The following is a 15,065-nucleotide window of genomic DNA, read 5'->3' as shown; positions in this document are numbered from 1 at the left end:
CTGATCTGTTTTGTGAACCTTAGGAGCGAAGTGTATGATGGCTGTTTTGTCTGCCTCAAAAGTCGCTCCGCTTCTTTTCTCTTAATCGAGTGCGTTATTGATAATTGCTTCAATACCTTCTCGATTACTCTGCGCAGTTGGAGTACGCACTCCGCAGTGAACTACAGTTTAGTAACTTTTACCTTGGGGTATTGCGTATACACAGAATTAATACGCCCGTAAATTACATGTATCGCTGCCTAGATATGTGTAACCTTGCCACTTTTGTCTTTTTCATTCCTTTCTTGTACGTAAACTTATCCGCCTATGCCCCAGACTGGTTCAATTGGGTTTAGTTCAGGCGTATGCGGCGGCCACCTGTTATGGTGTTTCGTTTATGCCCTTCTATTCCCGGGTTTCTTGAGGTTCCTCTCATAATATTATAAGTGAGGGGCATCGGTGGTGTGGCTTGATCAGTCACACAGTCCTATATTTCCCCTTTTTTTATGCAGCGCGAGGTTTATATGTCTTGTGTCGATCGTTCAGGTGATGAGTTGTCCCCCCCTGTAATTCTACTTCACGAGAGCTCCTTAGGAAGGACGACATGTTAAATGCAATACTTCGGGATGCATCCTCGCGAAATAGGCTTGCCCTAATCTCACTTGGTACCTTTTTTTTTCCCCTAACTGCTAGGCCTTCTACCTTGTAAAGTAGGCACCTTAATAGGATAGGAAAAGAATAAATAATTATTCAAGATCACACAAGAAGACCGGACTGTGACGGAATAGAAGGTTTTGGATTTGGTGGCGGATGATCTGCAGACATACTTTATTGGGAGCATATGCCTTATCCTACCCTGTCCAAGGGAACATATTTGTTTTTCTAATCACGAACTCTATTGATGGTCCCTAACGATAGTGACAGCTCTGATTCGTTCAGTAGCATGGCCGAATTTGAATAATTTTCAGTGGCTTGCATAACAAAAATAACTATTGAACTTTAACCAAACAAGATCAACAAACCTCAAGTCTCGCCACCGAATCAATCCCAAGGGCCTGGTTGCATCGCGATTATCAATAGTAGTCAATCGCGCCCCACGGCCCGCTGACAACTCGCATACTCAGAAAACAAATTCGGGCAGTGGCAGAAGCAACGGATGGGCTATAAAATCCACTGCTCAAGCACACTCAAATTCACTCATCAAAAGTTACTGAGCAAGCGGAACGGAGCATCCAAAATGTTTTTCGCCATAGTCCTTTTAGTTGTTTTTCTCGCGGACATACGGGTTGCCGGTTTGAAGAGCGGTGACGGTGTGCTAGAGATTCGCGAGACGCACCCTACCGCCCACTTCCAAATCTACGATGCGCCCGTGGAAGTTAAGCCATCTACCCGCCGCGCAATTGACAACACGAATGAGTCGCAAAGCATCCACCTCGCCCTCGCTTATCTGCAGAAAAGCCACGGGATCCAGCCTGAAAATGTCAGAGTTACAGATGCTTACACCAATAAAGACACTGGGATTAGCCATATCTACGTACGTCAGACCTCTGACGGGCTCGACTTGCTCAATAGTCTCACCAACGTGAACATCGACGATCATGGAAGGGTCATATCGTCCTCCCATGCCTTCGCACCGATTCACGAGCTGCGCAAAATAGTACGCTCGTGTAGGCGGAGCTTGACAACTCGCTCTGATCAATATACCTCGCTGAAGTCTGCATTGAAGACGTTAAGCAAGCACCTCAATGCAGAAATTGACGACGATGCACTCCAAACAATGCGTATTTCTATGCTGCCTTCCGATGAAGCTCATGCTCCTACGCTCGTCATCGAGAATATTCCTATGACTCTGGCTGAAGATGGTGCAGCCACGGCTCAACAATCAATCATGCGACGATCGGACGGCTCCTTGGCTCACGTATGGGACATAACTCTCAGGCAGGCAAATCACCGCTGGAATGCAAGAGTTAATACAGCAACGGGAGGCATTGAGTTGCTGGCGGACCAAATGCTACGAGTGGTTGGAAGGGGATCTGATACTAAGCCCGCTAAGTCTTCCACCGGCAGCACTCTGCAGAAGCGGCTGTCATACCAAGTGGTACCTATTACGAGACAAGACCCTAGAGACGGATTTGAATTCGTCGTGAATCCAGAAACTGCATCAAGTCCCAATGGATGGGTTTACTCGACCAATACCTCTGGAAACAATGCGTTGGCTTTCAAAGGAGCTCAAACGAATGTGGCAGTTGAAACTAGCCCCGATACCTTTGCATATTATCACGAAGATACCGAATCACCAGCGACACCACAGAATGTCGGTGTGGCCATAACGAACGCATTCTATGTTGTGAATTCCTTGCACGATATTCTCTATATTTACGGCTTTAATGAAGCAACTTTCAACTTCCAAGACGATAATTTTGGGAGGGGAGGGCAGGGAAATGACCGCGTCACTATTTCGGTACAAGACGATCGTGATACCAATAATGCTGAATTCTACACACCACCCGATGGGCAAAATGGCGAGATGCGGCTTTTCCTCTTTGACCTCACTAATCCAAACCGTGATGGTGCATTGGAAGACGACATAATTACCAGCTTATACGCACAAGGCATGGCAGATCGTCTCACCGGTGGAGGATCGGCATCCTGCTTACAAAGTACAATATCGTCGGGCTTGCTGGTGGGTTGGGGAGATGCTGTGGCAGATTGGGTTGAACAGACGGATACTGTACCAGACTTTACTCTGGGCACCTATGTGGAAAATAACCAACGCGGTGTACGAAGTCACCCATACTCACGGGATGTGTATGTCAACCCGCTTACATACACGGACGGTCCACCCTCAGCAGGGCAGACTCACATCGGAGAAGTATGGGCGAATATGCTGCACAACGTTTTAGCATCCCTGGTAGATAACCGTGGCTGGAGTAATACTGGCCTAACCGACTCAAGTGGAACTCTCGGCAATGTTGTGTATATGCATTTGCTTGTGGACGGCTTGTCGATACAGCCATGCGAACCGACCTTCATTACTGCGCGCGATGCCATTATACAAGCCGACCAGAACAGATATAACGGGGATCACTTTTGCATACTCTGGCGAGTTTTTGCTAGTAGGGGACTTGGATTTGGCGCCGCCGAGGATAATGTTAACGAGTATTCGGTTCCACCAGGCTGCTAGTTGAATAGAGTCGTAGCTTTAGCCGCATGTACTACAGCAGTTTGCACCTTCAGAGTAGCAACTTAACACTCTCTCCTCTTTTGTCTGAAACGGTGCCAAGGAGACGCCGTTATAAATATAGAATAGTGAAGGCGACGCCCCGAGTGAAAAAAAAAATCCGTAGAAGTGTGACCAGAAAAGCTTTAGGTCTAGAGATGTGGGTTAGAAAGCCGTGGTGGTAAGGCTTTGGCTTCCAGGCCCCATGATCTCTAGTTTATCAGTCGTCAAACAGAAATTGCAGCTTCTTTTAGTGGCCCTGTCAATCTCCAAGATCATACTTGGTCTCCTGGGAGCGATTGCAACATTTTTTGGTTTGTTGCGGCGTGTTTTGGACGGAGATACAGTAACAACTCCTGCAGTAGGTCAATCTTTTGGTTCCCACTGCCGCATTTTATGTATGAAATGGAAAAAATGATCTTACTGCTCGACTTTGAGTTGACTTCAAAGCCTTCTAAAAGACGTAACGGGAACTTCGACAAGACCGTTCTTTCATTCCCTATTTTCCACCAACCAGAAACGCAGATTGAGAGGAAACAAAGAAGAGAACTCCGTGACTTTTACAATATAACCTAACTCATTTTCTCACAATTTAAATCTGGAATGGTCTTATCTTAGGAGAAGCTCCAGGTGCATGGACTAGTATGAATAACAAATATATCAAACAGGATCTCTTCGAATCAAAAGATTGATTGGTTGAATAATGCTGAAGTGCAAGGAATGAATACATGAAGAGAGGCAGCCATCATAGTTAAGTTCGAGCTCTTCTGGCCAGTCGCTCCGATCGTCTGAGTTTAGATTGAATGCCATCGTGAGATAATTGGCGTTTCAGTGACCGCACGTAGGAGCCGAGCGGCAGGTTCTTCCTGACAGAAGTATCAGTTTGATCTATTTTCTCCCGAGAAGAAAAAGTGTCGGTAGTCATCGAAAGTTCACGCATGTCGTTACCAGACGCAGGCGAATGGGGCTTGCGATCGCTGAAGGTAGTCCAGAAGCGAAGGTGAGGAAACATTTTGGATCTACCCCATCCGAGTGGATATTCAGAGCAATATTTCCGAACCAGTCTTCTCGTTCCTTATAATTCGAAGCTAAAGGAGGCCATCTTTTATGAAGTTCAATAGAAAGTCGGCCGGTGAAGCTGTATCGCCAATTTGCTCCCTTTTCCCGCTCTAGTACCCCGGATTCAAATATCACAATACCATTTAACCGTTCTTGAGATACACGGATATAATTACCGTGATTGTCTTAGTGAACCTTAGTTGAAAAGGTGAGAAACGATTCCGGGTCCCCTCCTTCTAAAGGGACAACTACAGCACCTCGCCCGTAAAGAACATCGTCTTTATTGCGAGTCTCTAGGCTGTAAGGTATATCTAGCGAAAAGAAAGCCGTTCGGATAACTACTTGATTTATTAAGAATTCTCCTAGCTATATCGCCCCCTTCTAGAAGCCTAGGATATAGAACCGTATAGCTACACAGCCTCCCTCACTTCGTCTCTAAGGCTAGTTAGACCTGTTCGAGTTAGTTAGCAGCGTATTTTCTTGAAAGATAGTGTTAGTAATTATATTAAATATATCTAGCACAGAATCACTTACGGGGTAAATAGATCTTATCAAAAAAATCTTTAGCTTATAGATAACTAGTATTCCGACAGTGCTCTATATAATCGTAGATTAAGGCTAGTTTATCGCTAATAGAAGTAGATACCGAAGAGTCCTAGATCAAGGCTGTTTTGCTTAAGTAGTTTATCCGGTTAATATTATTTGCTAATTCGTAGGATAAGGGTACGCTACGATCCTTCTTTAGTTCCTCGATCTTAGAATCTTTGCCTTACTCAGTGCTTAACTCGCTTTCTAGTAAGGTTTAGTATTAGTCTAAAAATTTTATTAGTCAATTATACCTCCGTGGCCATTCGCAACGCTCTCCTTCTTTACAGCCTAAAACAGGGCGTTAAATAAATCCTCGGTAACTCCAAATACTTTGTGGTCCGACGCAAGCCCGATCGAAGTTAGTATATCTAATAGTTAAAGGCTATCTAGATTTTCACAGTCTAGCGATCCGGTTAATATATAGATAGATAACGAGTCGATAGATATATTATCCTTCACCGGACCGGCGAAGTTTCCACCGGTTAGAGTCCCCTAGAATTCTGGTGTAGCTATAATTATAGTATCAGTATTAGAACCACGTTAGTCTAAGTTATCGCGGTACTAACCCTCGTTAACCTAGATCACGATAGGATTAGAAGCCGAGCCTAACAGAGTAAGATTATCTGCGATCAATATAGGATTAGTCTACGTGCCTAACTTAGGGCGAGCAAGTAAGTCGTATACAACCACTTTAGGCTATTCATACGTTTTATGTGCTTTTTCTGTAAAAGAGCTTATATTATCTTATACCAGTAGAAGAGACGAAAACAAAGAAGTCTTGAATAATATGTTAGAATACGCCTTTTTATAACGACGGCGTACGCGGCCTATGCCTTTATACCACTCGTTAGACCTATCACGCCTTATTTAGCCTATACGCTTAGGCGGGATTCACTCGCTCGGAGAAGTCGCAAGCTTAGAGAGCAGGGGCTCAGGCAAGGCAGTATCTAGTCGAAACCTATCTACTAATCGATGCTGTGACTTATACACAGTACAGGGTACTACTGTACAAATAACTCGTCTGCTTATCTATTTGATCCAATAACCATATTATACAGTGTTGTTGCTATTCCGGGGGACTGTATATCGGCGTATCGCCTGCGTCCGGTTGTCACCACCTAGTCTATAGAGCCCTGCTTGCTAGTCCTTACGTGCTCTATAATCAAAACTAAAACAGGCAGAACGCTCTAAATAATCGCAATAGGCCCCTTGTTACTAAAAGGCGCTCGTGCCGCAGGAGTAAACCCCTGTTTCCCCTCCCTTCTATCTCATCATCTCCTCCAATCGATCATAGAGTCATTAGGGCTCCAACACTAAGGCGCACTCTGTTCACAAGGGCAAGGATAAGCTTAATTAGGAAAAGCGGCCAAATTTTGCGTAGGTCGACGATAATAGATATTCGCACGTAGCCTAAGTCCCGGCGAGCGAGGCCTTCCGGCGCAGGGATCGTTCCTAAGCTTAGACATAACCGCCGTGAAGCCTTACAATAATCGTGAAAGGACAGAGTACTACTGTTGTTGATTAGTCTATTCTCGCGGACTCAGCAACTACTAGCCGATACCTATAGCTACTAAGACAGTCGGCTCGTTCACATACGCTGACCAGGTCGATCCCGGGCTTCCCCTCCCGCATAATATAGACGCCATCAGCCAGGGACGCCAACGCCGCCTTCAATTTGCGCCCCTAAGGCAGACTTCAAGCCCTGATCCGTATAGGCGATTATCCAAAAGGAGCGATACGCCAATACACCTCCACGCGCACAAGCTCGACCCTCAGCCAACCGATTGTAGTATAAGGCGGCGGACGTGTAGGTTGGCGTGGCGACTAAAGGCAAAATTGCCTCATCTCGAGTAGCATAGGAAGAGAGCTGAGCTGAAACAAGGCACAGCGAGGGAAAGTACGGTAGATCTGGGCTCGAGGGTTCGAAAGACAGCAAGCGACTAGTCGGTTCGCGCTAGCAATAAATTGGGAGACGGAGCTCGGTGATCCGGATCAATAGCAGAAATGCCTCATCAGCCGGCGTACACAGGGAACGGGGAGAAAGAAAGAGCAGGAAGGCCGAAAAAACCGTGAAAAGTTGAAGCGGCGAAGGAGGGGACTTTATAGAAACACGCACCAGCACGGGAGGTCGCCAAGTTACACTAAGCCCAAACAGGCACGCTATACCGGATGGCGTAATTCATAGGCAGCACCGGATACGTGATAACTAACTACACAATCTACACGAATATACATACTGACTCGGAGAGTATCACTATAACAATTCTCAAAATTGGGGCCGTAGAGTGGATATTATGAGGCTTCGTCATCAACGGGGACTCGATGTGAAATGCACAGATGGGGTTATCCTTGCCTGGGAGGCAGGACTTTATTTTTAGGGAATCGGATCTTGAAAAATGGATCCTTTCAAGGGGAGAAGAGAGACTCGCTCAAAGGATTTACGGGGAGTATCATCTCTTGTGATGACCTCGATGTGGATAGTCATCTGATTCGGCTAAGGGGACAGTTCTATGCATCATTGTTTTTGTTAGTTTCGTTCTTCCAATAAAGAAAGCCTCGTTTTCTCCTCGAGCGAGGTCGATGCCTAAGATTCTGGCAAAAACGACGCTAAGATTGGCATGAAGAGTAAGCCATCATCGGCGCCTAATGTACCATTCTCGAGCCTTGTAGTGTAGCTGGCCCCTTACAAACATTACCATTTTTTATGGCGAGGATCCTCCACCCATACGATATCGCCAATCCACATACTAAACACATCACCTTTCTACTAGACCACTCATTCACAACAATGCCTAATTCAAAAGAAAATTAATTGGATCCTATGTTAAATTAGCTATACTCAAATGATGTAGTTTCAAAAGGTATAATTCTAGAGTGCGTGTGTCCTGTTGTAACGTATCTTATTATCGCGGCGTAAATGCCTATACATAGAGCAGACACTATCATGACTAGGAAATATGCTGGTAATCTTATATAAGGTAATTAAAGCACTTACCTTTCCCATGAGTCTAGGCTACTAATCAACTGCTAAATCGTTTATTTATGGTGGATCTGGTCGTGTTGAAATCGGTCGTTTAGTATGTGGATTGGCGATATTGTATGGGTGAGTAGTATCGTTTTCGGTGGAGGACCCTCGCCTTGCATGGTAATTTTTGTAAGGGGCCAGTTAGTCTGTACGTCTTTAGAATATGGTTGTATTGTGGTGACTACACCATACGGTATAGCCCTAACTATCAATCCCTAATTAAAATTGAAAAAGCAAAGTGTAATCCAGCGCCAAGCGCCAAACACCAAACGTCCATAAGAAAAGGGAAAAGACACCAGCACATAATGCCAGTCGAAAAAGAAGTAATGGATAGGATAGGATAACCAGAAAGAAAAAAGAACGCCAGCCAGCCAGCACGCTTTTCTTCAATCCATCTTCGTCCTTGATCTTCCAAGCCACTTGCGGAAAACATTTCCTCACACTCATACTCATCCATTCGTTGACTTGGTATACCATCCCAGAAAACGAATAATCGAAGAATCAAGAATCACCGGTCGATACTCCCATACCAATGATCAAGCTGGAAATCCGATAGACTTCGCGTTGGAAGTCCCCAAGACCGAGCTACCCACAGTGCCAGCCCACCAACAACCCCAACGCTGCCCACAATCTGAACAATGATCCAACCTCGTCGTCCGAGATCATCGATCCACCCCACAACACCCAGCGGGTCATGAGGACTTAAACCAGCGACACGATATTCCTTTCCATCGCCATCACGAGCTCGCATGATGTTCAAACCGCCCCCACTCTGGTCATTGCTCTGAACGTGCAGCCCGCAGAAACCGGGTGTTTGCGAGATAGGCACTAATGACCCATCTACTACGCACTCGCTCAGGCGCTCAGTTAGCCATATAGCACGATCGCCTCGCGCTAGCGATGCGTATCGCTCTCGTTCGTTTTGGAGACTGCGTTGGAGGTCTGTTGCCCATTGTGCGAGTCGGACTTGGGCCATGCGTTCTTCGTGTCGTGTGTAATCTGCGAGGCGGGCTAGGGTATAGGTTGGTGGGGAGTCGCCGAGGGAGGAGATGGATGAGTTCATGGATGCACCCGAGACAGTTCGCCAGCCTACCCCGGGCGAGTTAGCACCGGAGAGTGCGGTGGGAACTGCTGCGGGTGTTGGTGAGGGCACGGTAGGTAAGTCGCCGCATCGTGAGACGATTTTTTTGGCGGCTGAGTGGCGCAGCCAGGCGAGGTTATCCCGGTCGAATAGTTTCTGTACCAGGGTGTCCAGTTCAGATGGAGTTAGAGGTTGTTCGTAGTCTGGACTCATGAGGGTGCTGGCATCCATAACTTCCAGATCGGCAGTTTTCTCAGATGATACAGCGTAGGGAGGCTGCGGAGTCTGGTCATTTAGCCCCACGACAGGCGAGTCACCGAACATGAAGGGCTTGATGCCGGCATCTTGCGCCTGTTGATGGAATCGGTCTTTGAGAGAGCTGATATTCTCAGGTGATAGTGTGTCTGCTTTGGCGACGAGTGGGATGACATTGCTCAACTCGCAGAGCTTGCGAATACACTCCACGTCCGTTGTCAATGTATCTGTAACTGTAAGTATCCGGATCTATACCATAGTCATAACGTGTCAAGCACTTACCATGAGATATCAGATATAATATGGCATCCACCTGGGTACCACCATTTCCGGCTAACATGTTCTGAAAATCCACTCCCGACCCTGCAACAGCAGCAGTCGCCCGCTGTAGCTGCTGTCGCAAATACTGCAAAACGGCATCGGTCTGCCCTGCCCGACTCAACGATATAGCCGGTGTATCCACAAAGCATAAATTCCGTTCCAGCACAATCTCGCCAATACTTTTTCGTCGTCGGAGCACACGCGAGTCTTCCAGGTCCGACCACCACGAAGGATACGGCTTGGTGCTAGCGTAGATCTCGGTGATAGCGGTGGGCATCCCGCGAGTGGGGACAGATCCGGAGTGGGGTCGCGAGGAACGGCGCCGCTCTAGTGCGGTCACGGAGGAGAGAGAGTCAATAGAATCGACGTGCACGATGTCTTCGCATGTTTGGACGATAGCTTTAATCAAGGATGTTTTTCCAGTACCTACATAGATCAGATTCTGCGTTAGCAGATGTGGGAATTAGTTTGCATGTGTCTTTGGACAAGGGGACTTGCCTGGTGCTCCAGCTACGAGCACTTTGAATCTCCCCATCGCTTTTCCCCGCTCTGTAAATGGACGTCGACTTGGCATCTTAATGCTGGGCATGATAAACTGCGAAGCCCCAGCGAACCCTAAACGCGGTGAAGGTCGAGGTCTCTCTTCTTCATCCCCCGACCCGATTGCTTGACTATTAATTTCATCGGTGATGGAGATATCATCCAGCGGTCGGAGGGACTGGTTGGAAATGGACTTTGGGCTACTGGGCAGCGACGATGGATCATCAGGGTGGAACGGTGTCAGCGGTCGAGAGACCGTGTCCGGGGTAGGTGGTTGCAAGGACGAGTCTCGAATATCATCCGACTCGAACGGCCTGATTGTCGACCGGCGTCGTGAGCACCGTATTTCTTTCATGTTATCGGATCCCGATCCCCGTGATGAGCTGCGTGTCCGTTGGTTATCTGCAGTGAACCCGCGAGACGAGCTCGGTCCAAGCTCTGATCGAGAGATGGTTTCTGCTAGACTATGCACTCCGTACGTGCTTTCTTTGGGATCTCCGGATGCATCTGGAGAGGGGCTGCGCTCTGCATCGGAGGCATGCGGGCTGCGGGATAGAAAGAAGGTTGCGGGGGCGGCAGTGCGGGGGTCTAGTGAAGAGCACGAGGATGGAGGGTCCGCGGAGGGTTTACGGGAGAAGGCTGGCACGTCAGGAACTGGTCGCATTGTCGAGACATTTGAGGGAAGTTGAAGAGGAATAAGTAGGATTAGGAATACTTTCGGCGGACTATTGCGGGGGGTTGAATGTCATGTTGCGTATGTAAGCCATCACATCACGCGGTGCGGAAGGTTGACCAGTGACCAGTGACCAGGGTTGAATAGCTGAGTTAGGTTTAGGAGTGTAATGGATATTTAGCTAGGGAAATATAGTGGACTGAATGAATATATGGGTATGTTCATTTGTATGTCAGTCGATTTTTATCTAGTTGGCTATCTTATCAAGCAAGTGGCCAGAATTACTAGATTAGAAGCATTGCAGTTGTATACACGGTCATTGTATCCCTTGGGTGGGGCGGATGGAGGATAATAGTATGCTACAATATGGTTTCTGCCTGATAGGTCCAAAGTTTGAGCAACATTCCATCAATCATGGCAAGATGGCCGAGTTGGTCTATGGCGCACGGTTCAGGTCTACCTGATCCAAACTTCCGTGTCTCGAAAGGGGCGTGGGTTCGAATCCCACTCTTGTCAATGCATTTTCTTTTTGGATTTTCTCATACTGTATTCACATGTTTCTGATGTGTTTCTTTTTTTTGGGTTTTTTGTTTTTTGGTCTCTTTCGGTTACGGGTTTTGTAAGAAATGCAGTACCATTAAAGATAATTCCATGGAAGCATATGCTTATTCTCTATTAGAGATATCTCGGCTTACTTGCCACACGCCACATGTTCATCCACACACTTGCATAGATATATTTCTTAATATCATCTACATAAATTCACACTGGAAGTGACTGAAGACCTATTCTCCACTCTTCACACTCATCCAGACCTTCGCACAAGCACTATAATAATTTACTTTACTATTCTACTTAATAAACTAACTCACTAAATATTCACACTACTTACTCTAGACTCCCACAGTCACACTTGACTTTCATTTACACATCCACCAACTGTAACCCAGTATAAACCACTCCCCCTTCTCATCTTCCATCAAATGGTAAGATGGCCGAGTTGGTCTAAGGCGTCAGGTTAAGGTCCACCTTAGCATAAATTCCTGATCTCGTTTACGGGGCGTGAGTTCGAATCTCACTCTTATCATATGTTCTTTCTTTTTGCTTTCCTATTTTTTTTCTTGATGTGGTTGTGGTGGGTTGGGTTGGTTGGGTTGTGGAGTGGCAACGGGGAAATTTTTGGGGGAGCCAATCAAGTAGCGAGGGTTACGCAACTACACACAGCATAGTACACAGTAGTTATAGCTAACAACCTCTACAGTACCAAATACAAGGGAACAAAAACACATGATAAATGCTCAAGCTGACTTCAATATACTACAATGAAAACAAGGATCCCTCGGCTTCACCCCATCCCATCCAACCGTATCTTGTCAGATCCAATGCAGACAGACACTCTATGTACAAAAAACACTCAAACCCAATAAGGGACAGGCCGTGCAAATACAAATGTGATAGAAACAAAAATAGCGAAAGATATGTTCGAAATGAGATAACTACAGCTTAGCGCGGGGAGCAGATTCCTCCTCCAGAGCCTGTTCGTACAGCTTATCGAGGAGCTGGCGGTAGACCTTGACGGTAGGGGGACGCTTGAGCTTGAGACTAGAGATGAAAATATTAGTAAGATTGATACAAGTCAAGTGTGGGAGTACCGAGAAAAGATTGACTTACGTGGGAGTGAGCAGGTTATTCTCAACAGTGAACGGCTCCAACTTCAACGAGACGTTCCGGACACGCTCATATCCAGCGAGACGGTGCTTCTTAGCAACGCGCTCGAGATCACGCAGCACCGCGCGACGGATCTTCTCCTCCGACAGAGCCCCCTTGATCGCATCCAGGTCTGTCGCGGCGATAGGACGGCCCAGAACCTTGCTAGCGAAGGGGGCGAACAGGTCAGGTGAAACACCAAAGATACCAACCAGGAAGGTCTGGATGCTGTCACCGTGCACGTACGCCTGAGCGAGATAACCCAGCTCAGACATGAAGACACCCTCCAGACGCTCAGGGGAAATGTACTCGCCCTGTGCGAGCTTGAGCACGTTCTTGCGTCGGTCGATGATGATGATGCGGCCCATCTCGTCGATCTGGCACACGTCACCGGTGCGGAACCATCCGTCCTCGGTCATGGCCTTGGAGGTCTCCTCGGGGTTCTTAAAGTACTCGCTGAACATGTTGTTACCGCGCAGGAGCAGCTCGCCACGGGGGTAGGGCTTGTCATCGACAGAGTACTCCATGTCTGGCAGGGAAACGAGGCAGACCTCGGTACAGGGGGCGAGACGACCGCAGTTACCCGAGGACAGATCGTCGGTGGACTGGGCAGTAGCGCAGGCGTAGGACTCGGTGAGACCGTAGCCCTGCACGATGTCAGTACCGGTGGCGATGCGCAGGAAGTTGTGCAGAGTCGGGTCGAGAGGAGCCGAGCCAGAGACCATGTAGCGGGCGCGCTCGAGACCGAGAGCGGCGGCGACCTTCTTGGCCCAAATACGGTCGTAGAGGGCGTGCTTGATGGTGGCCTTGGAGCGGTCAGGGTTGTTTAAGTTGGCAGTCTTGGCTGCAACAATGTGACGCGACATAGCACCCTTGAAGCCGGGGGCCTCGACGGTGGCAGCCCGCACTGCGGTACCGAAGCGGCTGTACAGACGGGGCACGGACATGAAGCCAGTGGGCTTCAGCAGCTTCAAATCATCGACCAGCTCCACAATGTTACCGTGGAAGTAACCAATCCGAGCACCGCCCCAGAAGGCAGTGTGCTCGGCAAGACGGGCGTAGATGTGAGCGAGAGGGAGGTAAGAGCACATAGTGTCGCCCCGAGCCTGGCCGATAGTGATCAGACCGGCAGAGGTGGCAGCCACGGCGCTCTTGTGGGTCAGAACAACACCCTTGGGAGGGCCGGTAGTGCCAGAGGTGTAGTTAATGGTGACGATGTCCGAGGGCGAAGGAGGGTTGTATCCACGCTTGGAGGCCTCTCCCAAAGCCTCGACCTGATCAATAGTGTAGATCGAGAGGTCCTGATCAGCGGCAATTGACTCAAGCAGGGCACGCTTAGAGTGACCGGTCTGCTCACCGCTGTCCAGAGGGTCAAGACTGACAATCATCTTGAGGTTGGGCAAGGCATGCTTGAGCTTGAGGAGGGTGGGAATATGGGGGAGAGAGGTAACGACACAGCTCAAGTCTGCGTGGTTGATGATATACTCGGTAGCATCGGGGGCAAGCACATCGTAAATGGAGACCGAGTACAGACCCTGAGACATGCAGGCCAGATCTAACAAACAAAGGTGTTAGCTTCTAAACAGCTCCGATAAACTCAAAGTTGGAGGTTCGGTTCCATACCGGTAATCTGCCACTCCGGGCGGTTCTGGCACCAGAGACCAATACCATACTGGCCGGGCTTATGGACTTGGTGCTTGTGGTGCAGCTCAACCAGACCAGCACCAAACGCAGCGCGACGCTTCTGGACCTGCTCGTATGTAAGCCACTGGTAGGCATCGAAGGCCTTGGTGACTGGGTTAAAGGGGCGCCAGCCGAGGCAGTGGTTCTTGGGCTGGCGGTTGGCAGTCGACTCGAACATGTCATGGGCAGTGACGACCTATCCGCATAACCTCGTGTCAGCTCTTCCCTGCCCACTCTCTCTCTTCTTGTTTGTCGCATTCGCCTTCTCACATACCTGAGGATCCAATGTGGTCAAAAGCTCCTTCTGCGCATTCCATGCCCGGTATATCCGGGTACGACCAGGCTGCTCAGTTCCAGGGATAGCGACAGAGTACGGCTGTCCCTTAGGGGGCGACTGCTTCAGCTCCTCCGCCTTGGCGAGGTGCGCGGGTTGTGAGAAAAACATGATGAGTGGTGTAATATCTAGACGCGGGAAAAAGAAAACCGAGACGTTAGCACGAGTCTCTCGGAATGTGGCGGCAGCTGAAGTCGTTGTTGGCACACATACCACGTGGAATGGACTCCGGTCAATGGAGCAAGATAAGGAGCGGGACGAAGAAGATAGAGAGGAGATCTCCCAAAGCGAATGAGTCCACGTCAGGTAGAAGAGAAGGGACGAAAGTGTGGGGATGAGAGGAAAAGAAGGGGAAACGAGAATCTGGAGTAGGAGTACGGAGTCGAGAAAAGGAAATCCGGAGAGGCCGACTGTTTTTGGTCAAAACTCCATTCACGACTGGTGGAGACTGAATCAGGAGGGAATGTACCTCGGCACATGGACTGGTCGGTACTTAGCTTAACTATGGGGTCGCCACTCAAAGTACAGGTACCCCGGGCCCAATCCACTAAATTCAACAAAGTTCAGCCAGCCCGATGTCATCGGCCCTCACATGTCGGT

At 48.4% G+C, this 15,065-nt stretch overlaps 3 protein-coding genes across 3 annotated transcripts; 1 reads left to right on the top strand and 2 right to left on the bottom strand.

Annotated features, from left to right (window-relative positions):
- Positions 1–1,216: 1,216 nt before the first annotated feature.
- Positions 1,217–3,163, top strand: N7473_003218 (uncharacterized protein; the record flags this gene model as incomplete). Its single annotated transcript, XM_057149158.1, has 1 exon — positions 1,217–3,163. The coding sequence occupies one exon, from the start codon at positions 1,217–1,219 to the stop codon at positions 3,161–3,163; it is 1,947 nt and encodes a 648-aa protein (XP_057012812.1).
- A 5,216-nt stretch (positions 3,164–8,379) lies between these two features.
- N7473_003217 (uncharacterized protein) lies at positions 8,380–10,732 on the bottom strand (the record flags this gene model as incomplete). Its single annotated transcript, XM_057149157.1, has 3 exons — positions 8,380–9,434; positions 9,490–9,954; positions 10,027–10,732. The coding sequence occupies 3 exons, from the start codon at positions 10,730–10,732 to the stop codon at positions 8,380–8,382; spliced, it is 2,226 nt and encodes a 741-aa protein (XP_057012811.1).
- A 1,505-nt stretch (positions 10,733–12,237) lies between these two features.
- Positions 12,238–14,576, bottom strand: N7473_003216 (putative AMP-binding enzyme; the record flags this gene model as incomplete). The annotated part of the gene is made up of 4 exons (XM_057149156.1): positions 12,238–12,343; positions 12,413–14,003; positions 14,072–14,327; positions 14,406–14,576. The coding sequence occupies 4 exons, from the start codon at positions 14,574–14,576 to the stop codon at positions 12,238–12,240; spliced, it is 2,124 nt and encodes a 707-aa protein (XP_057012810.1).
- Positions 14,577–15,065: the final 489 nt, after the last annotated feature.

The sequence above is a fragment of the Penicillium subrubescens genome (assembly GCF_028828155.1).
Source record: "Penicillium subrubescens strain IBT 31985 chromosome Unknown utg000002l_segment0_segment0, whole genome shotgun sequence".
Lineage (NCBI taxonomy): Eukaryota > Fungi > Ascomycota > Eurotiomycetes > Eurotiales > Aspergillaceae > Penicillium > Penicillium subrubescens.
Note: the sequence above shows the minus strand (reverse complement) of the source record. Positions and strands in the feature narration are given on the sequence as shown.